General features: G+C 36.3%; 3 protein-coding genes across 3 annotated transcripts in view; 2 read left to right on the top strand and 1 right to left on the bottom strand.

Annotated features, from left to right (window-relative positions):
- Positions 1-894, bottom strand: part of LOC124169475 (sodium-dependent nutrient amino acid transporter 1-like) — a 30,615-nt gene extending 29,721 nt beyond the window's left edge. Inside the window, exon 1 of the mRNA XM_046548113.1 lies at positions 646-894. The gene's annotated coding sequence lies outside the window, so the exon portion shown is untranslated. The remainder of the gene's footprint in view (positions 1-645) is intronic.
- Positions 895-7,082: 6,188 nt separating this feature from the next.
- On the top strand, positions 7,083-16,070 carry LOC124169464. The gene is made up of 12 exons (XM_046548086.1): positions 7,083-7,267; positions 7,384-7,570; positions 7,652-7,787; positions 7,863-8,080; positions 8,169-8,229; positions 10,368-10,496; positions 13,150-13,304; positions 13,439-13,649; positions 14,253-14,335; positions 15,532-15,598; positions 15,876-15,900; positions 15,983-16,070. Exons 1-12 carry the CDS (start codon positions 7,231-7,233, stop codon positions 16,015-16,017), a joined length of 1,344 nt encoding a protein of 447 aa, XP_046404042.1. The 5' UTR covers positions 7,083-7,230; the 3' UTR covers positions 16,018-16,070.
- A 131-nt stretch (positions 16,071-16,201) lies between these two features.
- Positions 16,202-25,177, top strand: LOC124169456 (arylsulfatase G-like). The gene is made up of 8 exons (XM_046548073.1): positions 16,202-16,616; positions 18,604-18,791; positions 19,075-19,218; positions 22,521-22,674; positions 22,789-23,006; positions 23,539-23,711; positions 23,914-24,187; positions 24,687-25,177. The coding sequence occupies exons 1-8, from the start codon at positions 16,345-16,347 to the stop codon at positions 24,962-24,964; spliced, it is 1,701 nt and encodes a 566-aa protein (XP_046404029.1). The 5' UTR covers positions 16,202-16,344; the 3' UTR covers positions 24,965-25,177.
- The last annotated feature ends 345 nt before the right edge of the window (positions 25,178-25,522 follow it).

Here is a 25,522-nt window from a genome sequence, read left to right as displayed (position 1 = left end):
AAGCAAATGAATGAAATTAAGGCTCAGAGAAATGTGATAGACTCATAAAGGGGATGGAAAAGACCCCCCCCCCCCACCCCCCCAACAAAGTCCGAAGGGCCGATGAATGGGGCAAATGAAGGACACAAGGAAGGAGAACGTAAGGAAATTGAATGGGTGAACTCTAGCTTGGGCAGTGTCGGATTCAGAACCTTGAGGCCCCAAAGCAAGATAGGCAAAGAGGCCCCCTCAAACAAACCTTTAGCCCCTCCATCCCGCCAAACTTCTCCCCCCCCCCCCCCACCATATCATCATGTGTTCCCAGATTATAGAGAACACTGACACTGATACTGTACTAAGATCTGACACTGTACAACTTAAATCTAACACTGTAATATTTTTACGTTACCCTGACCCTTCACCAATCTAAGTGGTGTTTTACGATATTTGAAAATTCACATTAACAATATTTTTTTTATTATTTCCAATTAAATTTAAATTTTTGTCTTTAGTCTGCGAAGGCCTCTTTGAGGCCGAGGCCCCAAAACTGCCGGCCTTCCTCGCTTCGTGCTAAATCCGGCACTGAGCTGGGGAAAGGGAGAAATGGAAGATTGCACGATACACATCTTAGAATTGAAGTGCTATGAACGAAGAACTTGGACTTACTATATTTATTTCAGCATTACCCAGAGAGCACCAAGTAGGCATCCACATTAATGTTTTACACTTCCATTCGGCACCTACATACCCAGGTTCCACACACCTATTAGGGCAAATCATCAAATCAAGCAACGTTGGACAACAAAGACCTCGTGATAGATGCCTTAAGCCCACATCATTAAGCGCCTTTGAGAGACAACATGCGACTTGAGACTCCCCATTAAGTGCATCACAGCAGTCCCTTCCCCATCTCAGCATATTAAGCTGTTCAAGTTTATGGACTCGACCTAAAAACCTGAAAAGACAATTACATTGCACTCCATGAGGAAAATCATCTAAATTACAGAATACTTCACATCGAACCGCGAAGCATTGCACAGAAAGTAAGAAATCAAGTTCAACGGAGTACTACGGCGAGAAACTTAAAAGAACGGCCAAAAATTATAGTTAATTTTATTAAATTAATCGAGACTTCTTTTAAACTATAAATATGGATTCCCAGTTGATTTTCTGCGGCCTCTTAAACCCGACAGAAACATCACGTTGGTGCGGAGCGTAATATTCACCAATTTTCTTTCAAAATTATTTCAAAAATCGTCATCTTAAAGTTTAAGTAAATAGATACGTAAAAGTATCAAGTACCAACAGCAGATGGACACCTCGCGCATATCTTAAGATGAAAAAATATCCCTTTTTTACTTAGTCTTTAAGACTGAAGATGAATCTACATTTCCAGTGACGACCGCAAAATGAACCGCATGTAAACTTAAGCGGAAAGACTTGATTTATCGACGCTTATAACCAAATAGTACACCACTTTTCACACCTTTCAAAGGTAAGCATCATATAATGTGGAACTAAATAATTCAATGTACAGGATTAGTAGTATACTTCAGCGACAGATGATTGACTAGACTGGTACATGTAATGAAATTGAACAGTAGTTTCAAGTAGGTAGTTGAAAAATTATAACTATGAGATCTATTTTTCGAGGTGAAGGATTCCGTGATTGTGGATTTCCCCACAGTTTGGGCATTTTCAAAGATGAAATTCCCCAACATTGCCGAAGAAATATGCTAAGGTTAAATACCACTCCAGGTGAGAAAGCAACTTGGAAGCAGATGCTCAATACCTCCGCCGCATAAGAAGTAAACAATTTGTACATCCTCAGATAGACGAATATCCAAGAGAAAAAACTGCAAATTAAAGATGAAAACCTTATGCTTCGGAAGTCAAAACAACAGAGTTAACTAATTGGTTAATTTGATAAAAAATACAATTACAATTTTCCAGTGAATAATTGATATTAATTACAAATTAACGAAGTTTAATCTGGCATTCAAAAATACTAATGTATACATCGAACACAATAAAATCCCAAAAGTAAATCATTCAGTTTCAAATAAAAAAGTCATAATATTGATAAAAATGAGCCGATGAGAATAAAGAGCTGAAAATATTGCTTACGTTTGAAAAAAGAACAAATGACCTTTTTGTTAAAATAAATGGACTAAACAGTGATATTATATTCTAAAAATGAGACTGTAATTGACATGGAATACCACTCTAAGGGGAAAATACTTGGCATGGTTCAATAAAATATTTGACCGCTCAATAGATTATGAGGCTGTAAATTGTGAAATCCACAGGTATATTGATCGAAATGCATCTTAACAGGAGTATGAGCCATTCAATAAGCTTTCATAGATCAACTCTCCCGGGGACTAGATAAGGATAACCCGCATCTCCGTCATTCATCCTCTTTCCTAACTTGACATAAATCTATCATTCCTCATTTACATCACGCTGACTGCACGTAACATTTCAAATAATAGAATAATAAAATCCTTGGGATTATTTCTGATAAAAGCATTGAATAATGGGTACCCATTAATTCCTCAAATTTTGAGAAACTTTGGAAAATTAGTATTATTTCGTACAAAAATGTTTGATACATTTGCAAGGAATGAAAATCTGACAGTAAAAATTGAAAATGAGGATATCAATGAAAACACGGCATTAATACGAGTGTGGTAATGTGACGTCTTTTGTCGGACTTTTTATATTTTGGTGATGCGGAGGTTGCCTAAATAAAGATATTCCGACCGTTCCTCGACATGTGCAAATGCTAGTGAGCCGAAAGTAGGCTTTCAGATTAGTTTTTGCCTTCAGTAGCACGCAGATATTAAAATATCGAAAGTTATTTTTTTCAAAATCAGTTTACATACACCTCTGTCGGCAGGGCCAAATGTTTTTAATTTTATGAAAATTCCGATTGATACGGAAAACATGCGGAAATGTGTAACAATTTGTTTAACCGCTGGGTCTTCATGACAAAAGACAACGGCTCCATCGCCCTAAGTTAAATTTATGGCATTAAATGTTTAATTGAAGATATTTATGGTACTTACAAACTACAATGCGTGCCTCTTGGCTACAAATTTTGAACGTAGGCAACCCGCAAACCACTAAAAAGCTATGTCTACACACTCTACCTCTATCCACATTTTTCCTCATGAAAACTGTACGTATTTCCAGTTTAATGAAATGTTTTTCACACTTCGTTTCTCTAGGGCATCTATTAGAGCAAAATATTCCTGAGAAAAAAAATTTAAAAAAACAATGCCATTAAAAATAGCATTATTTTTTTTTTAAAATAGCATTTGTACTATCTAGTAGTACACTAGTTAAATACTACAACGAAATCCCCATTCTGTCCCTTATTTTTATTCTAATTATAACTGCTCATAAAGTTAACACGTTAAATTAGTTTGAATTTTCAGGAATAAAAAATGCGCTGAACGACTCATAATAGGGTGGTTTCCTATTATTTTTTAATGCCTAAATCGAAAGATTATTACTCCTGGAGTGCGCATTTCACGCTTTCAGATTTTTAAATGACGATATCTATTTTTCGCAACTAAACGAAAAGTGAAAATTTTCAAGCGCGCGAAAACGCGACGGCTAAGTATGAATGCCGGGAAAACTCCGTGTGACGTCGTTTTGGTTCCCGCTGCCGCAAGTGAGGTGACCTTGGGGCGAGGCTTTGAGCGCTGATACGACGCAGGATGCTAGCAGTTAGCAGAGTACCCTGCTAGCAAGTAGCGCTTGGCTTAAATAAGGATTGTTAATACCCTATCAAACGAAGGAAAATTTCCGACCCTAGGCAATTTTAATAGGTGATTATTAAGAGATGTTTCCCTGAGATCTGTGCCTCATGCATGCATTAGTAATCTCAGACAATGTAAAACTCCTATCTACTCGTATAGAAACTAGGCCCCCGTGACGTCACGTGGAGTGGAATCGCATGGGCGCCAATCTGGCCTTTTTCAAATGAGGATAAAATTGACCATTGCCATTCGTCTAAACCGGTATTTCTATTGCCATATAATTTGTATATTATGAATACACTAATGGTGGGTAACGAATCGCAATCAATGCCTTTCGGTTTCTTTGATGAAGGAAACTACCCTATTCCATAGATGGAAATGGCTCCAAATCTGTACTTATAGCCATCCATGATTTTAAAATGACGCCACGGATTTTAACATCCACAAAAAATATTTCTGGGACAGTATTAAATATTTTAATGCATAAATCTAGATGTTTTTCATATCTTTAACCAGGATGTCCTGCCTCTTCCCTCTTTTCACCTCTCTTTATGGCATAGATGGGCTGTAACACGTTTGCAGCAAAGCTAAATCTCCCCTCCCAAGTTCAAACTGCAGTATCCACAACTTGGCTCACCACTTATGATCAGGGAAAACCTGTTGGTATGCACTTTTGTGCAAAACTCATAATTTTGTGTTACACCACTTCACCCCCTGAGGTCACTTCTGAATAGAGTTTTAAATTAAATCTGATAAAAATATGGGATGGCATCCAACAGGAGGGTGCTCCCGGGTAGCTCTGCCAGACACTCATGGTCTCAGTCAAACACTCTGGTTGCAAAAACCCAGAAATTAGTAGCCCTGAGTACCAGAAATGAGCCCATCCCACATTCTTGAGGCATTGTGATGGGAAGGCCTCAAAATAAATGTCCTCTATCATAGCCCTTGTTGCAATGAGCCCGAACGGGGGCTGCACCACGTTCTTCCACTTCCTCTAAACCCATCAGAGGAAGGCCCCAAAATGCAGCAACACCTCTAGGCAGTGACTAGAAAGTGAGTCTATGCATGACCCACTGGTGGGTGACACTGAGCAGAATTGAGTATATCCGTGACCCACCAGTGCCGATGGGCAGCATTTTGTGCCGTGTTACCCAGTCTGGTGAGTGTGTGACCCACTGGTGACATACATATGTGAAACAAATTTTTGGGTGGCATGCCACAATCAACTTCCAGTCGTATCACAAAGATTATCGAGTATAGTTCAGACACAACAATTTTTAAGTCTCTGAATTCTTATTTCACAGAATAACACTTGTTTTTACCATGATCCATGTAGAAAATACATATGTATAAGTAGATATTTTTTCTTTCCTGTGAGTAAATTCTCCTCCAACATATTGATTCCTATTAATCGATTGCTATAAATGGAATTAACCCATTGATGCCTACTTCACAGGTTTTCGAGTTGAAGTGCAGTGGCGCCGACTTCATGGGGCCTGAGGGGGCCCGAGCCCCCTCAAAAATTCGTTACGGGTATGAGGAAAAAATGTGTCAGGCTTGCCAATTCTTCCCCGGAGTGCCAGATATCAAGATTCAAGTTATCAGGGCTTTAATGTTGATCATATGACTCTTATAAAATTCTTAAAAAATTAAAACTCACTACTTATAAAATTTCCCGGGGCAAGGTTTGGGCCCCCCCAATATTTTTTGTAAGTCGGCACCCCTATTGAAGTGCACATTACTTTGCAAAAAAACTTTAATAATAATACCTATATATATAAGAGCAGCATTGGTAAAGAAGGTGTTGATGAATATAAAAGAGGATTGAGCTAATACTGGTAAACAGTCTTATATGAGTCACAACACTTTATAACATGGAAAACTGAATCCTAAAGAAGGTTGGTGAGAGGTAACTAAAAATATTTGGGCTGTTAGTGCGGCAGAGAAAAGAGAATGAGGGACAGGCTGAGAGAAAAATGAATGAGAAAGTTCAAAAACATGGTGGGGGTGTGTCAATGTGAGAGCATTGACATATTTCCTTGAGACCTTAATACATAGTATATCAACTATTTGGGAAATAAAGTGTAAGCCAAGCCCAATTGTTTTTTGCCGGTCTAATGAAGATCAAGTGATCCCATTTCTCCCTCCAGGCTAACCAATGATTTGTGGTCAACAGAATATTTCAGGGGATCATACAGAACTTGGATATACTGAATGCACTATACCTGCTTCTATAGTGACAACAGTATCAGAGAAGTTAGAAAAACAATGGCATGGCAACTGAATACTTCAGCAAATCTTCTCCCTAAGTGTAAGATTAATTTATGCATCTCACTTCAGGAAAATTCTCGTAGTCGGGATCACTACCCTCCTTTATTGAACAGGCCTATTTGCCTCAAAGATAAAATGCTATCTAAACGGAGAAAGCCAGCAGAAGACTTAAAATTAAAAGTTCAAACACAAAAGTCCTCTGATAACTACACCTCCAAAAGTATATCTAATTCAATCTCTGCCTCCAAGTCCGAAATGGCCTTTCGAACACAAGTCCAGGGAACATATCCCAATCCTCGACTTTCAGAAAGTTTGTTCAGAGCAGGGCCGGCCCTAGCAGGTGCGGGGCTAGGGGCGAACCTTCAGTGCGGGACCCTTCACTTAAAATATTAAACTCTATACCCCATCTACAAACTCGAGCATTTTGAATCCCTACCACTCTCTGGCAAATTATGTGTTCCCCTCCCAGATTCAGACTTCGTAATTACGCCGTTATGATACCTTGATTCAAAACTATCGTATATTTTAATTTTTTTCACGAACGCGGGGCCCCCCAAAGCGCGGGGCCCGGGGCGGTCGCCCCGCCCTAAGGCCGGCCCTGGTTCAGAGAACAAGTATTAACATATTGAGATATCTCAACTCTCGATATCCGATTAGACGATACATATCAGAAACATAAAGTCGATCATGGTGTGATTTTCTAATATACCCATAATTAAAAAACCATAAGCTATAACCAAATCTTGAGGCGCACACCGAGACCATATATTTATAAACAAAATTTGACATACCTCCCAATCTCCGATATATATTCTTCTCACAACCATTCTTCTTACGGTCTTTCTCCAGCAAAAACTCTCAAGTAAAAAGCCGTAAAAAATTAACTTGCAGCTCATACATCTACGGCAATGTATGCGACAATCCATCGATAAATATTACAGGTCTGATTTCCAAAATTCAAACACTCGAAAGCGCGGGAACTGCGGCTGAAAGACAGTTTACGAACGTCACCGCTGATACCGTGGACGCCGCTACGTGTCTTTTCGTATATCGTATGTTTTTTATCAATTAATGACGTCTGCTGCAGTTGTAGTGATTCTGAGCTTGTGTGATTATTTTTAGAGTTTTCCATTTCACTGCTTTACGTAACAATAAATTAGCTGTCTAGCTTTGTGAAAATGTGAATGATTAGCAAACATTTTATGCGGATATGTCGGTGTCGAATCCATTACTGCGGGAATTGAAAGGTTAGCAGATGTTTACTAATTGTAAACCTATGTGTCCTTTATACTTTACCCGAAAGTTTTTGAATAAATAGTGCACAGTTTTTGTTTCCTAAAAATTTATGGGGCGGAATTTTCAGGTTATGTTTTGCACTTAGTGCAAGATTCTGTGAACAGGGAAATAAGTGATGACTATGAACATATACAGCCGCTGTGTCAAAATTTGGAAAATATTTTCCAGCAAGGCCTTTATCACAGCTATTCTGTTGGATATAAAGGAGCCGAAAGTTGGAATTGGCTAGAAAAAATAACTGAAGTCCATTATGGGTAAAGTATAAAGCTTAATTATACCAAGACATTTACTAATCCAAACGAATATCTTATTATCTCCAACTTATTATTTGACAGGGCGACATTCACTTATAATACGGCCGTAAATGAAGTCAGAAGCTGTCGCAAAGTAGTTACTCCACGTGGAAAATTGAGGCTCCTGATAAGGACCTGCCTTAATAAGAAATGCCTGCATGTCCCAGTTGAAGCAATTGTGAGTCGTTGTTCTTTAGTAATGTTTTTGAAGTTATGGTTTGCAAAATTGTAATAATTATTTTTCCACTCCAAGGTTAGGTACAAGTATCCCACTGGGGTTTATCAAACCAAAGATTCAATTCTGGGGGATGAAATTCTTGGTGAAATCTTCCTTTCTGTTCTCCTTCAATGTAGCAAAATTGCTTTTCATTTATGCTTGAAGAATGCTGTATTTCTTGATGAAACTTGGCAGTTAACTGACTACGTCACCCATGAATTTGTCCCATGCAGAATTCTTGGATTGAACGTAGGGTATGTTGTGCAATATTTTACTTTCCTTTTATGATTACCTACTTCTTTTTTTCTGTTATCAACAAATGCCATTCATTTATATTTATAGCTTTGTTAGAGAGAGAGGAGTAGTCGTAGCTGTTGAGGAGAGTGGAGTGGCTGGAGAAGATGTAAGTTCTCTTCAAGTAATTCATATCATTGCAGTATGTATATGTAATCTGGCAGCTGCCTCTGATACTATGCGATGTAGCCCACTGAAAATAATCTCTGATCGATTAACAGAATGGTGACAGTACTTTTTGAAAGTGTGTTTTATGTAAAGGTGCAAACACTCAATTATTTTTTTGAATATGCCTCAGAAAATACGAGGTAATACTTTCAACCCTCATGGCACTACCAATTTTTGGCTACATGCCAATTTAACACGTACCCAGCCGTAGACTTTTAGACGAATTTGTCCATTGCGCTGACATGTTTTTCGTTTTTCTTTCGTTTTAATAATTGGATCCTTTCCATTTTTAGTTTTTGTGCACATTCGGCTACGCACGCCGCTTCGTTCACTTCGCACACCCATCGCCGAAGTAGCTGTGACTGACAGCATGCTATGAGCAGCCAAAAGAAAGGCTCATTCTTCGGTCATAACGACCGAAGCGGCGTGATGACAAAATACATGTTTCTATCATTATGACCGAAGTGGTGCTGAACGTGTTAAGCATGAGGCCTGCAACTAGAAGTCAATGTGAAAATTTGGTTTACAGCTTCGCCGGATCCTGGATAAGGACAAGAGGGGGAAGGGTTGGGGGCGTGAGGGGTATCCTCCCTGCAGTTGTGGGGGTCTGAACAAAATTACCATTTATCTTGTTTAAATTGGGTACCTAAGGTGCTACAGCCCTCCCTAACCCCTCTCTGGGTCTAACCCCTCTCTTGATTGCAATAACCTTTGGTTGACAATATGATTCCATGTTAAATAAAAACTTTTCGGTATGTCGGCGCATCAATTTTTGGGTGACCCCAACATTTTCCAACCGATGCTGGTCACTTTCTCTAGGGAATCAAGGGAAGGGAAACAAATTCCCTTGAGAAAGCGAAAGGTTGGGAAATGTTGGGGCCAGCTAAAAATTGACACGGTGACATAGCCCAAAAGTTTTTAATTAACATGATGAGTACCTGCAAAAGTTTTAATGAATATGATTCCTCTTTTTTAAGTATTATTTCTCCATCCATATATTATCTAGGGAGGGAATCTCTCTCTAGGTTGGGAAATCTTTCTCATAGTCTGACATATGTGGTATATAATGTCCTTATATATGTTTTTTCCCATGTTGTGGTGGATAAATATTTTGGCTTCTGACATGAATGAGTACATTCAAGTTTCAAGGACACCTGATTAGCTGCTTGAGTGGAAACTTTTCCATCATTTTCTCTTTTCTGTTTATCATTGGAGCCTTAGACTCATATACAATCAATGAAATGTAACTCCTACCTTCTACAACTATTAGACACTTAACCATTATGTTCCATGAATTTGGATAAGCTTTGCATTCATTTTTTCACTTCTGTACATCAGCTGATTCTAGATTTATTGACGAGGACCCCGATAAAAAGAAACTCTTCAGTGGAGTGTAGGCCTATGCTGTGTTAAAAATAGGTGATAGCCATACCTTCAGCCTGCACACCATTGTGGGTAATCAGGCCATATTTTCCAGCAAGATGGGATTGGCCCTACCATCTGTTGAATGAAAGGGAAGGGTAGCCTTATCCATCTTCTACTCACAATCAGTGATGTCATTGCAAAGTTAGCAGCACCAGAATGCACTTTTCTTAACTCTTTCTAGAAGTGAAATATTACTCTGTGTGTTTTATATTACAAGTCATTATTTACATTTTATTGATAATTTTTTTTGTTTTGGTTATGAATGTATAAATTAGAAATTTTGAGGCAACAAAATTGCTGAAAGTATTATTTGATTATTATGTCTTTTGTTAACCAGTGCCGGAATGGCATTCCGGCACCATGACACCACTGCTCACAATGGAGTGTAGGGTAAGAGTAGTGCTGCAGTAGTCTTCCATGAAGAGTAGGAATAAATTTATTAATATGTATGCAAATTTTAATAATACGTCATATTATACGTTTCCTTCATATAGATTACTATTTTTGCTAATATTAATCATTTCACCTTTTTTGAAACCTAAATCTTATAGATTGGAGATTCAATGTAGCAGGGACATAGATTTGTTATTTCGATTGTTTTTTAATGAATTCCAATTAAAGTTATGTGACTTAGCTTAATTATTATCTTCTCAGGATAAAGTTGAAATTGGTGATTTAGTGGATGAGCTCAATGGGCATTGGATCAGAGCAACGCAGAGAGGCCGCCTGTCTTCGTACATGAAACAGGCTGAAGGGAAACCAATTACCCTGAGTATCTTGAAGGTACGGCTACAATATTTACCCCATGCTTAAAATTACAATTTTTTCATTAAGGTATTGACATTCATAACATGGATTGCTGTGTAAGTGTAATTTGTGCAGCTCCATATGCAATATCTTTATAATTGCCATTGTGAATCAACCACCATAGCAATTAGCTCTAAATGCTCCAAAAATGATCTATAAGATAAGCTCCGCAGCAATGGCAGCAAAGTTGCTCCTTTTATATTGTTAGGAAAACTTAAGTGCCATATGGCATGTTAGATTTTCCAGCCACTCAATGTGCATTGCTTTCCTTTCTGTTTATTGGTAAAAAATTGGAAGAAGAATTCTCATTTCCTTAATGGAAGAGGATTAAGCCACCATCAAAACAATGGAAAACAATTTATTTAATTAGGAACCTGATTATGTGGATCAGGCTGCATATCTTCTTCTGTATCATTTGCTGTGAAGTGTCTCTGCTTTACCACGTCATGAACACCATGTGGGAAAGTAAAGCTGATTTATGTGGAAAATGTGCATATTTTAGTGTCTTACCGAGCTCATCATCAAGTTATGCACTTATACTTCCCAAGTTATGCCACTCTGTCCCTGTATAGTTTGAAATCCATTAAAATATGTACAAGTCTTTCTTTTCTAGTAAAAATTCTCCAACTGGTGGATTTCACATGATTCTACGTGTAAAATTAAAATTATTGAAATTTCTCTTTGCACAATGTCTAGTAATTCCATTTTATTTTATATATTTTCTTCCATTGTATCACCGTATTAATATCATTATATGTACAAGTTTCTTGAATCAAAGAATTAAAAAAAAATACTTTGTCCATTCTTCCCTGGTGTCCATCATTTGGCAGCTTCTCATAATTGACTGATTGGGAAAAGGATCCATGAATAATAAGTTTTCCAAGTTTTATAACTCTAAACTAACTGGCGTATCGATCAAAGATCTCTACTATTTTTGTGTGTGAACATAAATGGGTAAATAGAATTGTCTGGTGTATGTGGGCCCACTACTAATAGCCTAAGGATTCAAATGTAACAACAGTATATTTTCGTTTAAAAATTAGGTATGCATAATCTGACTACATATACATGATGAAGGTATAGTTCCACATTATGATTTTGAGGCTACACTTGTGTCCCCATTAGCTGTACATTTTCAGTTATCCTTCTTAAAATTTGATGAAAAGGTTTTTCGCCAAAATCTTGACATATTTGCTTCTTTTCTAATTCCTGTTTTCCACTAACTCGTGTGGAACAAAAATTTTGACTTAATTAATTTAAAATCTTAGGACCTTGCAAAATCTAAAAATTTATTTTTTAATTTTGTGCCTTTTTGATGTTGAAATTAAAAATTACAAAATATAGATATTTATTTAAATTGACTAAGAGTATCTATGTAAGTTTGTACCCATTGATTTGTCTGCTTGTATTTGCTAAATTATCCAATACACATTAACAGTGTTGGCAGAGAGAGATAGGATAACTTTCACTTATATTTATTTAAATTGATTATATTTTTATTGTCTTTTGGTCAAAATGGGCTTGATTATAGATTTTTATTTTAACCATAAATCAAAAGTTATGTTCGTGCTGTCTCCAGATCTTGCTTCATATTTTTCCCGCGAGTCTTTTGTCGACTAAAACTAACTTAAGACTCAGACCAGTTGTGTAGCCCACCTTCAAATTTTTCTTATAGCTTCTTACATCTCTATAAGCCTGAAAGTTACCTAAATAAAGTTGGATGCTGACTACTTCTAGTCAGTGGCTTCCGAAGACTGCTTTAGTAACATTTTTTTCCCTGAATACGTACTATTTTCAAGTATAAGAATAACTGGTAACCAAAGGTAATCTTCAGTTGGTACTCAATCTATACCCTTCAATACTCTATAAATCCAAAATCTATTTACCCATTTTCCAAAAGCAGGGCATGCTTTCTCAGGAAAGTTGGAGGACTTAGTTGAAGGCTTATAAAATGGTATTCCAACTCATGTGTGTGTTACAACCTTAATTAAATACCCAGCAGATAAACATTGACTACAAAGTGAAGTTGATGCCCAGGTCATGCATTTCTAACATTGAGACGCTTTTGTTAATAAACTGTTAGTTCAGCCAATGTTCCTTGAGGCATGAAAATCATTTGTCACAGGGTCGGCAAAAAAATTTCTTCTGTATTTAGATTTGAAACCATATTGCTATGCATGGACTTGCACTGTTGGATGCAAGTCATGAAAGTCAGCTTTCATTGTGACAGTACATATTCGCTGACTACATGGACTTGGTGTTGGTATGTGTTTTGGTGTTTGTTTATTTCCTTACTACATATCAAGGTATATTTTGCATTTTTATGTGGGTTCTGTAATCCGATTTTTGTCCCCTGAATTTCGAGTTGACTATGCTTTACTGTAGTTATGTACATTAATTAGTCTTTATCAAATATCATATCCATGCATGTATGAATGAAAAATGTAACATATGTATTAATTATTTTATTGCTTGTGATTTACAAATTTAATGCATTTTGCATGAACCTGATATTTATTATTAATAAGGGGCATTATTAACTTGGTATTTTTTTTCCTTCCTTAACCTTTGTCTTAACTTCTGTTCTCATAATTTCACCCGTTCTTACTAATTTTGCATGGAACTATAGGGTCACAATGCAGTGGGAGAGTTATATCCACCTATTATCAGACTTCTTGGTAAGCTTCAAGTTGATACTACTGCCCTCGAAGCTCGTTTTAAAGCCAAACTGTCTTCCAAAGAACAGCGCCCTTTGAGTGGAGTGCCTAGTACAAAGAGTGAAAGGTAAAGATTATGGTTTCCAAGTTTCAAATTTGAGAACAGTGGAAAAAATTATTTACCCTTTATCTGCTATGTAAATAATGTATATCGAGATATGTAATTTATTCTTTACTGATAATGTAATTATATTTTTATAGGGCTGGTATACCTGTGCGTTACCTGGGGATAGTTTCAACTGGCAGCCGAGGAGATGTAAATCAAATTGATCGAGCCATCACTGCTGTGCTTCGTAATCGTATGAGTAAAATTAAGTCAGGAGATCAGGTAAATGGTGATAAGGATAAAGAAGAAGGTCAGTTTGAAATACAGGATATGGGCGTACAAGTTTCATCAAGGCAGACAGGAAAGGTAAGTACATATTTATTTGATTTTGAAAAATTATATGCCGTATAGCAACAAATATTCATAGTAAGGAAGGTCAATTGGATTATTGAGTAAGATGGCTAATTCATTCATGAGCATCTTTGGAGTAATTTAGACCTTATTTTCATATCTGTGCTATCTTCGAATAATTAAAACTCGTTGCATGGAATACCCTTTATTTTCACTTTAAGAGCAAGAAGAGGTGGTGTAGGCTGTCTAATGAACTAATAGACTACTTTATCTACGATAAAATATTGTGCCAAGCTAGTGTTAGGAAACTGATTTATTATTTTCATAATTGCTTCTTGAAATTCATAAAAATTGTTCGATCAACATTTTAAGGTAATTCTGACTCTAATAGGAGACCATTCTTTCTTCCCTTGAGACTCATTGGTTGAACAATGCGAGAGACCTGAAAAGAGATACTGTACAAACAATTTTCAATATTTACCACAAAAAAAGGATCAGATTCCTTGCCTAAGTGAATAAGCCATTTTGTTTGTCATACGGCCCCAAAGAACAAAAAAATGGATGTGTATGCATGTTGTCTTACTGTGTAGTTGATATATGTATTTATTTTGCTTTCAGATTTTTCTGAAGCATTCATATATGGAAATATCATCCTGTGGAGGGCGTTCCGATCTCCCAGATCACTTTGCTTACATTGCTGGGTAAGCTATCTTTGAAAGGTGGATATGTTTTGTGGCAGTATTTTATGCTATGTAGTTTGATTTGAGGCATGGTCAAATTCTCTCAGTTTTTGTTGATCGCAAGTAAGTACCTAAATGGCTTCTATAAACCAAGTCTATCCTTAATCATGCTCATAGGTTTATCCCATTTTTATGTTATACTTTTACGGTTTAGATTTTTAGTTTTCAATGCATCTTACTATGTAGCTTAGCGTGTTCCGTAGGGATTCAGACAAGATTTTCTGATCTTTTTCTTTCGTGTACTGGGGTAGAGAGAAATAGGCAACTTTCTTTGTAGTTTATGTTTACTATGTGTAGTTTACAGAGAATTCTTCTTATTCTTTTTCCCTATATGCAATTTTACATTAAATGATTTTATCTTTTAACATTTGCTGAATACAGTAAAAAATTTAATAAGGAAGAGATAAAATACTCCATTGACGTAAGGAGATTAGTCTGAGATATTGGTAAATCTATTTGAAAAATTTCTGGGAAAGGTCAAGGCATCCAAATATTGGGTATCAATTGCCAATTACTCTGTATTGTGTAATAAGAGGTCAACTTGTGTAGTGGGATGGGTTTTGTACCGTATTTCTCCGAATATAGTCCCCCTCTGGATATAGTCTCCCCCCCCCCCTAATTTTGAGGCTTGAGTTTCGGTAAAAATAAAAATGGCTTTGAATATAGTTTTCCCCCCTTTATTTTTACCATGGGCATTTTTGGAAAAAAAAGGGGGGACTATATTCAAATAAATACGGTATTTTGGTGGGCAAAATCATGTTCAAATCCTTGCTCTTTTAAATTTAAAGCAAATGAAAATAGTTTTAAACTGACTAATAATGGATTAAATTTAATAGAAGGATTCATTCAAACTTATGAAAATGATTTGAGGAGGTTCTTTTGTGGCTGGTTTTCCACTTCTTAAGGGAAATATTTTTAAAGATAGAAATTTTTCTGCTAGGAGGTTTCATTAATGTTGTTGTGGGAGAGTTATTATGAAAATTATTTTTACCATATACTCTGCCAGTCTTTAACTGTGTATTGCAGAAGTGCACAATCCATTGTGTAAAATTTTAATCATGTATAGAAAAAGGTGCAATAAAAAGCATTTGTTTTTTAATCTGATTATGAGCATGTTTGTGGACTTCATCATTAATTGTTAATATCTTCTCTTTTAGGGAAACCAGTTGCAATGTGGCAAAGAATTTTAACTGCTATGTCTTCCATTGTGCCAATGAAGATCAGGTAAGCAAAGCTCTTTTTGTAATTGCGAAGTTGTAGCCACAATTTAAATATACCTACATCCCATTTTTGCCTTGTGTTTGTGAATTTTCATAAAATACCATGTGAGAGAATGTGAAGTCAATATATGTATCAATAAGGATCTTCCTTTCATAGGAAGTATTGCAATATCAAGTGAATTTTCTCTCCAGCTGATTACTTACCTTGTTTCTTGACCCTGATCTATTTTTCATTTTGGTTTATCATATTTTAATAATTATGCATTTTTTTCATTTTGCAGATTCGATTGATTTTACAAAGCATTGGTAAGTTAATCTTCTAATATTTTACCATAGTTTATGTGACTCTTTGCTGATCCTTCCCTAAATAAATTTTCTATCTTTCCAGGCCAAGGATTTCAGAGAACTCACTGGGCAGTTTGAATTAAACCTCCATCTAACTTTTGATGTCCTTAATAAATTTTGTATAAGCCTTTTGATGGTGTTGATCATGATTATTTAAAACCTGCTAGTCAGCATAATTACGTATCAGATATTTCATGCCAAAGATCAATTCCTGTAACTTGCATGAAACTTTACCACTTTTGGAAGAGTTAGATCATTGTATAAGGCATAAATCATGTTGTTGATATGAATCTTTAATGAGATCTAAGCGTCGATTTTCCATAATAATTCTGAAATCCATCCTTTGAAAATTTTAAGCTAAGCATCTCTGCATATCACGAATAACATTTAGCATTGCTGCATATCATGAATTACATAAGCATAATCCACTTTCTGTTTCTGGGTGTCCTGCTACACCTTACCAGTGGAAGAGGTGATGGTCACACTACTAGCAGTGAAACTGAGAGCAATGCTAATATAAGAAATCCAAATATTGTGTTGTTGGTGGCTGATGACATGGGTTGGGGAGACTTGGGCGCTAACTGGCTGTGGGTTCCAAGCACTGTTAATTCTTTCTTGCACAGTAAGGCCAGGACAGCTACCCCAAACATGGATAATCTTGCTATGGAAGGTCTCAGGTTTGTCAAATATTTAAATTTTGTCCCTTTTACGTGTAATTTTTATCAGATGTTGCTAATAAAATGTGATTGTCCTGTACTAATCTGTGTTTGATTTGTCATTATTCAGTTAGAGAAGGCATACATGAATAGATAAGTCACTGCTGATATGATTTTTGATGGATTTAATAAGTAATAAATATTTTAAAGTTGTGAAACTATTTTTTCATTAACTCTAAATAACATAGACAGGGGATGGCAAACATTGGTACAGATGCCCAGAGAGGCATGTGGAAGTGAGAGGGTACAATACACTATTTTGTCATCAAATGGATACGTATAGTCAAAATAGAAAATAAAATTTAATTATGCAGCAGGTACAAATAAATATTTGTGGCATCTGAACAATCCATTCAACTAGGAGTCCCTAAGCATGTTCTGTGATGTACTGCATGTTTCTTTTCATTTCTACCTTAATGAGCTTCCTAAATATTTAAGCTAAGAAATAATTCTATACCAATGTATCTTGGATAAGAATTCTTGTTAATTTTCATTTTCTCAGGAAAATAATTTGAGCTCAGTATGTGAAATGAATAGAATGTGCGTTTTGGTCTAGCAACCAAAGGAAACCATATAATAAAATAGGAAAAACCATATAGGAAAATATTTGAACCAAAGGAAAAATGATCGTATCCATTAGCATCTGAAGGATTTCCATTCTGATAACTGAGGGGATGGCAAAGTACCTTACGTGAAGCCCATCCGAGAGTTTTCTAATGAAATCTTGCAGCAACATCCATTCTTGTTGGAACAGCTATCTCCCTAGGTGATTCCCATTACATTTTGATTTACCTAATTGACAACAAATCTGCTTCCCTTCAGCCCCACTAATTTTTCTCTTATCAGGTAATTAACACCTAAGAGAAATCACATGAACACTACAACTAATAAATTCCACCACAACAGTTCAAGCAATTATCTAGTTGCTACTATTCAACTGTTTCATTTCTTAGATAAAGTTGTAATGGAAAGGTAAAAAGAAGTAGGAAAAATCGATCAATTTTTTTTAAATGGCTAGAAGTAGATTAAGGCTACTGAGGAGCGGGGGGAAGCAGTTCATTACTTGTCAGGATACCTGGAGGGTAAATCTTACTAAATATCATAGGGCCAACTTGAATAGAATAGTGCATTACCTATTTCAGAAGGAACAACGTGTTGAGTTTGTTGAAGCAATTGCAGTTCCTATTCATGGCACAGAAACTGTATCTTTCCTTCACAGTTTTCTATTCCCTTTGTTGCAACTTGCGCCCTCCCATTGCTGTGTTCCTATAAAAACCAAATAGCTTAATAATAGATTGGCCCAGGCTACATGCATACAAAGTTTACATTTTCAGGGAAGAGAAGGCCAGTTCCTCTCCCTAAGCCATCCTGAACAGCAACATATTATATATTCAAGTGTTACAAAGAATTCCTACTTCCATATGAAAATTGTCAGGATATTTGACATATATTGATGAAAAGCAACAAACACAGCATACTGATATAAAATATTCACAAAACCATTAATATTCCCTTTAATTAGATGAAATTTTCATGGAAGACATAGTCTCTTAAATAAAACAGCCTATAATAGCAAAAATATCTTAATGGTTATTTTGAATTCATCAACAAAAAACTTCTTCCATGAAAGTCGTGCAATAGCTAATAATTTTTCATTAGGTACCTACATGAGCTCTGTCAGAAAGTTTTAGGGAAAATTGACAAAGACATTCTGCATTATTTTCTATTAAATACCGCGGAATATATGTAGTTATGAAATCCTAAGGAGACTCGTAAAAACTTATTTTTCATTCTTCCTTTTCCAATAAATTTATATTTATTCTGACTTTAAAAGTAAAGATAGGACACAATTTAATTCGAAATGCTCGTAATATTATAATAAAAGCCTCTATGAGGATAAAATTATACCATTCCTGAACACAATTTCTAAGCCCTCCATATCTTCTAGGTTCACTGATTTCCATGCTGCAGCATCAGTATGTGCTCCTTCAAGAGCTGCTCTTTTAACCTCAAGGTTGGGACTTCGTACTGGAGTATTTCAAAACTTTGGTGTTGATGCTGTTGGAGGCCTCCCTTCTAATGAAACAACCATTGCTAAAATGTTGTTAGATGCTGGATATAGAACTGCAATGTTTGGTGAGAATCAGACTTTTCATTCACTGAGTTATATGAGGAAATAACTTTTAACATAATTATAAATACATATGTGCATTTGAGTTGAATAATCCAACATTCAGTTAACCATTCATCGAACAATCTATCTAACAATGTTCACTGAAACTGAAAAGTTTTGGGTAGAATGAGTATTATTCCTGCAAAGAATAATAACCAACATTTACTTTTTGGAAAAAATTTAAACTCTTTTTGTTTGAAGGGATTATTTAAGGATCTTTCCTCAGCTAACTTGGCATTCTTACAGGCAAATGGCACTTAGGCCTTTCTGAGGGACATCATCCATTGGATCATGGCTTTCAGAGCTACCTTGGTGTCCCATATAGTGTTGATATGGGCTGTACAAATCCACCTGGTTTGAATATTCCTCAATGCTCCTGCTGCTCTCATGGTATGTATTTATCATGAAATTATGTATGAACAAATTAGAAGCAGTCAGGAAGAAATTGTCTCAACAAGAGTGATTTCAAAGGGAGAGAGACATTAGCCCCCATTTTATCGCAGTTAACTCTATAATGGTGATAAGATAGCTTACGATGATGCCCATATGGTATGGTATTTGGTGGAGGGGACTGAGAGTTGAGGTTATTTTCATCATAAGGGAAGGGTGGAGAGAAACCCAGAATCAGCATTAACATGCTCTTAACAAAATGGGACCTCAGGGACCACGGCTTAATGTCTCATCCAACGAACGGGGTGTTATGCTTGAAATGCCCTCTACTAATCATTCAAGTAGGGATCGGGCTGTATCTGAAACTTCTGTACCACTACTGGAATTTTAACCAGAGCCCACAGGGTGGAAAGCCAACACTATAGCCACCACACCAACCTGATCCTCATGAAGCCTGTTAGAACCTAGTTTCCAATAGGGGATTTCCCTACTCCCTTGTAGTACAAAACATGACAAACTTGTACAGCCATCCCTGGATGCCGCCATTTGCAGTTATATGAGTCTATGTAATATTAGACATGAAATATAGCTGTAGCTGATATTGTATTTAGCAATGAAATCTGGAGAAGGTAAAGAATGAATTTCAACCAAGGTAATACAAGACTGCTTCCATTGGAATTGTCTTCTATTTCCTAGCTCTAATATAGATTTTGAAAGTCGTATTCATAAATTTTCTGAAAACAATTCCTTTTTTGCATCAGAATATCATGTGCTTTATGAATAGCTGAAGTATGTATAGCGAGAATATCCTGACCTCAAGTCGAGATATTCTTGTTATAAATGCTTCAGCCATTCATTAAGCACAAGCTCTTCCCCCATACCTAGGGCTCATCACCTTGCTTAAAGTATAAAAATCATTATAAAATCAACGCATAATGGTAAATATGTATGTAATTTATAACGTACGTGCAAAGGTACGGAAGACCAGCCAATGACAAACAGTGTCCAAATTCACCTTGTACGGGCAACCTTTGTTTAGCAAATATTCTTTTCTAAATTATACAATAAAAATTGTAATAATTATGGTAGAGGAATGAAACTTAAGAATGATGCCAAAAAAAGCCTTACTCCATGTAATATATAAATTCAGTTAAGTAAAATGTGTGCTTAATGTTGGCCAATGTTTAAAGTTGAGGTTTATTCAGAAAGACTTTAAAAACCAGTACTTTTTAGTATACGACCTAATACCTATATTTAACTAGAAAGACAAAAATTTTTTCAACCACATTAAGGAGCTCAGAGTATAAAAAGAAAAGTATGGTAGGAAGATCATGATAATAGCTTAAAGGGTATGGTTTATATGAGCATTCAAACTCAAGTCTCTATATTTGTGGTACGTACAGTATTCAATAGGAATATGAATATCTTATCCTCCAATTCCAAAACTAAAGGAAAAAGTACTGTTTGGAGGTGCAACAATCTAAAAAGGTCTGCCTCTCAATAAATAGACCTCTCACCAGAAATACACCAACTCATGTGGACCTTTGTTTCCCCGTAGTGCCGCAAGCCACTTCTCAATTCCGTGTAGATCTTGCGTTTTTTCCTAGTTGATAAAATCCCTACTGATTCCTCTTTTCCTCAAATTATTGGTAAAATTGCTGCATGGGTTTCAAAAGAGTGGTCAAAATATTTATGACTTGTGCAATAGAAAAACAACCCATTGCTTTTGTCCTTCCATAGCCCTATATTATTCGATTTGTGGGTATATTATCCAAATCCATTTATAAGTTTGCTCCTTTTGCTCGAATGCTAACAAAGTGGTTAACTATGAATGTCTGTTCGATAATCTAAGATTTAGTCAGAAGAGTTTCCTTTCCCTTTCCCAATGTGTAGTAGGTACAGCTTCACATATCAACCACATCATATTTAGTTGTGTACTGAATATCAATCAGAAGTATTCCTTTTTGATGGCATCTAGGTGACTTAGTTCATTAGGGGGATACTTGCAACCTTGCAAGAATAGGAGGATGACTGTTCTAACTGTGGTATAAAGCCATTGGGTTTACTGTTAGGTTAGGATGTCCATTATTGCCATTGTTGCAATGGCTGAGTCAACCATTATCCTCAGAGCTAGATGTTGTGTCATGTAATTTATGTTGCTGACATAACAGCTTGAGCCAACATCTGCCTGTTTAAATATATGCAAGAAATTTTCACTATAAGACATCCAGCTGTGTCAGTTATAACTAGTATAAGCCAAAAGCCAATATGCTTGTACCGTTCAAATCAGTGCACGCTACCACCGTAAGGCAGCAGCACTTGGAGGGAGACAGGCAGAGGACCCTTGGCACCAGCAGGGTAACGGGACCCTAGGTATTTGGCACCCTTATGAGGAGAGTAGCGTCCTGGAGCACATGCTTCCAGCCATAGCGCGAACCTGTGACTGAATCCGCGGCCTTTGTGATTCGACTAGTTTCTAAGTGCGACACACTTGTAATAGGGTAGTTTTCTTCATCAAAGAAAACGAAAGGCATTGATTGCGATTCGTTACCCAGCATTACTGTATTCATAATATACAAATTATTTCGTTTTAGAAATACCGGTTTAGACGAATGGCAATGGTCCATTTTTATCCTCATTTGAAAAGGGCCAGATTGGCGCCCATGCGATGCCACTCCACGTGACGTCACAGGGACCTAGTTTCTATACGAGAAATTAGGAGTTATACACTGTCTGAGGTTACCAATGCATGCATGAGGTACAGAGCTCAGGGAAACATGTCTTAATAATCACTTATTAAAACTGGCTAAGGTCGGAAAGTTTTCTTCATTTGATAAGGTAATAATAATCCTTATTTAAGCCAAGCGCTACCAGCCAGCAGGGTGCTCAGCTACCCGCTAGCAGCCTGCGTCGTATCAGCGCTAAGCCTCCCCTCAAGGTCACCTCACAGGGCGGCAGCGGGAACCAGAAATAAGTCACACGGAGAGATTTCCCAGCATTCATACTTATGCGTCGCGTCTTCGCGCGCTTGAAAATTTTCACTTTTCATTTAATAGCGAAAAATAGATATCATCATTTAGAAATGTAAAAGCGTGAAATACGTACTCCAGGAGTAATAATCTTTCGATTTAGGCAATAAAAAAATAATAGGAAACCACCCTATTGTGCCTCGATAAAGGGATGCATTGTTCCAGTTACATAGGGCGTAGTTATTTCGCTTGAGATAACCCTTAAAGACCCTAAAATGCTCATAATCATGAACTGTTATGTAGTAAATATGGTAAATAAATTTAATGTTTCAGCTAATGATATACCAAAGTGGGAGTCAGTTTCTCAATGCAGAGATGATGTAGCACTTCCCTTGGTTGGAAACCATTCGATTATTCACCAGCCGGTGAAATTGGAGGAACTTTCTGCTTTATATGCAGCCTTTGCGAAAGATTTTATTTTCAACAGGTTTGTACATACCTAATAGATTCTTCAGATATATTCTCATTTATAAAATTTCATTCATTTCTTCTTATTGGAGAAAAAATCATGAATAGCCATTATCTCTCCATTCCATTACAGTGATGACAATGGACCACCATTCTTTTTGTATGGCGCTTTCTCTCATGTTCATGTTCCTCTCCTCACTGCTAATGGTACAAACAACAAGGATACTGTCTACAAAGAGGCTCTCAATGAAATAGATGATATTGTGGGACAAATTGCAACTGCTGTCAAAACAATGTCAACTATCAATATATCCAAATTCAGTGCAAGAGAAACCTTAATTTGGTTTCTAAGTGAGTTATATTTACACTTTTACTGAGTTTGCTGTGTGTTGTTAGAAATAAAGGATACGTATAAAATAATCAGTATTATTGTCAAATATTGTCTTTAATTTGATCAACAAAGATATATTATTGGAGCTTCAATTATCCTTCCTAATGCTCATGCAGGTAATTGAAAGAAAGTGATGCTCTACTTCTGATAATTTTCCCTGTAATTTATATGTACTTGGGTCTCTGTTTCATGCTTTTTCTGCCTTTTCTGCGCTAATTCAGTAAATAACTAAGTTTTGAGGTGGGGAAAACAAGAGTAGGGAAGTGATTGGAGAAATGGATAAATTAAACAAACCATTAATGGAACGATGGATATTTAAGGCTCTCCTGTATTCTGAAAATATAATATACACTACTATAATGCCATTTGATTTTTTATGATTTCTTATTTGATTCATTGAGGAATCGGATATGAAATTTTATAAAATCGTGGTAAAGAGTCTATGAAAATAATGTGTTTTCAAATTAATATATTATTTCACCCACCATTTAGGTGATAATGGCCCCTGGGAAGTAAAATGTCAGCTTTCTGGGTCATGGGGGCCATTTAGTGGCAACTGGCAGAGAAATCCATCCAAAGGTGGTGGTGGAGGAGCATCAAAACAAACTGTTTGGGAAGGAGGGCATAGAGTTCCCTCATTCATTTATTGGCCTCCTCGGGTAAAGGTGCGTGATGCTGTAAGGAATTAAAATTTCAGTTGCCAATATATACCTTGATTGTATGAAACAAGGTTTTCGGAAATTAAATTTTGAGCAGTTTTAAATGGCAAAATGAAAAAGAAAAGCTATTTCTCTGTGTGGGGTATTTTAAACTACCATCTCGGCTGATGGGTTTATTGGTGTAATGTCAGTATTTATTATGTTTTAGGGAGGAAGAGTATCCAAAGAATTACTATCAGCACTGGATATAATGCCAACTCTAGCATCAATAACTGGTGCCAAACTCCCAAATAACCGTTTATTTGATGGAAAAGACATCACTGATGTGATTCTATCTCATGTTTATAATGAACCTCTATATTTTGGAAATGACTCCAGTAGTTATAGCAGGATCTTGTTCCACCCAAACAGTGGAGCTTCAGGGAATGATGGAGATATTGGAGCTGTACGAGTTGGAAATTACAAGGCAGTCTTTTTTTCAGGTTTGATATCAATGAATATTTTAATTTTTCCAGACTTGAAGCACCTAGTAATCCATAATGGCTTTTATAGTTCCATTATACTTTTGTTCTATTCATTTCTATGTAGCCTTATAGAATTGTAAGTGAGGTTTTAAGTATGTGCCCTAAAAATTTACTGGTCCCCTGTACATATTTAATAGCCTAGTACTTCAAGGCTTCATTGAAGCTTTTTTCATTCCTTGTATGAGTAATATTTTATCAGATATTACAAGTATGCATGAATATCTTAAGCTTTGTGGCTCCTTATGGTCTTTTATTCATTATATGAGAATTAAATTAAAATAAATGTTTAAAGAATCCTTAGGTTAAATAAGAAAACCTTTAGCTAATGAAGTCAAACCTAGACAATAATGTCAAACATGTCTGTGATTACACAGCCTTAGCTCTTGGAAAAATGGTGAGAAAAAGTAATTTTCTTTGTGTTGTTACCAAGCACTGAATGGATTGTTGTCTCTCACAGGAGGGGCCCCTGATTGCTCTGGATATTTCCCTCCAAGAGCCAACCACACAAAGGAACCACTGATATTTGATTTGTCAAGTGATCCAGAAGAAGGTGATCCCCTCCCTTCAAAGTCAGAAGTATATAACTTAGTGAAACGTATTGCAAATGATGCACTTCAGTTATTTCTTGACAGCTTGAAGAGTGATAATTTAAGTAGTACAACGTATGTGACCAATCCTGCATTTAGACCATGTTGCTCAAGAGGTAGCTTGGTTTGCCGCTGTCCATGGGATTAAAATGCAGTATGCACTTGCTCTGGTGAATTTTACTGTGTGTACTCTTTACAGCACATTTATGGCATTTTAAGCTATAATGAATTTCGAACTAAAATAAATCCTGGTGTTTATTCTGGGATGAAATGCTAAGTGAGTGGTGTACTTCACTTAAGGAGAAACCGATATTGTTCTCAAAAATGGAATTGAAAATAGAAGTAAGTGAAATGTAATAGTGATTAATCTAGTGCTGCAAACTAGTATTCTGCATATGCAATTGCATATGCAGAATACTAGTTTGCAGCAACCTAGAAATATTAATGCTAAAATAAATAAATATTCTTAAAATCCTGAATATTTGCATGAATAGTCTCCTTATATTCCTTACTCAGATTTTCTTATACAGCGTTGAAGAGATAATTTGATCACACAGTTGTTTTGCATCACTTGACCACATAAGCAAATTTGCAAGAGTATAGTCCCAGACAGCACACATGCTACTGTATACATTAAATATACGTAGTGTATAACATGCGTATACAGTAGAAGATACACGTATACTGTATACGTATAAAAACCTTC

The sequence above is a fragment of the Ischnura elegans genome, chromosome 1 (assembly GCF_921293095.1).
Source record: "Ischnura elegans chromosome 1, ioIscEleg1.1, whole genome shotgun sequence".
Classification (NCBI taxonomy): Eukaryota; Metazoa; Arthropoda; class Insecta; order Odonata; family Coenagrionidae; genus Ischnura; species Ischnura elegans.
Note: the sequence above shows the minus strand (reverse complement) of the source record. Positions and strands in the feature narration are given on the sequence as shown.

What these genes read in the sequence shown, in the direction of transcription:
- LOC124169464 (XM_046548086.1), top strand. Translation starts at nt 7,231, where the DNA reads ATGTCGGTGTCGAATCCATTACTGCGGGAATTGAAAG. An exon ending in CCTAGTACAAAGAGTGAAAG is followed by an intron (nt 13,305 to 13,438) that starts GTAAAGATTATG and finishes ATATTTTTATAG; the next exon opens with GGCTGGTATACCTGTGCGTT. An exon ending in ATTGATTTTACAAAGCATTG is followed by an intron (nt 15,901 to 15,982) that starts GTAAGTTAATCT and finishes CTATCTTTCCAG; the next exon opens with GCCAAGGATTTCAGAGAACT.
- LOC124169456 (XM_046548073.1), top strand. Translation starts at nt 16,345, where the DNA reads ATGAATTACATAAGCATAATCCACTTTCTGTTTCTGGGTGTCCTGCTA. An exon ending in ATATAGAACTGCAATGTTTG is followed by an intron (nt 18,792 to 19,074) that starts GTGAGAATCAGA and finishes GCATTCTTACAG; the next exon opens with GCAAATGGCACTTAGGCCTT. An exon ending in CAAGGCAGTCTTTTTTTCAG is followed by an intron (nt 24,188 to 24,686) that starts GTTTGATATCAA and finishes TGTCTCTCACAG; the next exon opens with GAGGGGCCCCTGATTGCTCT.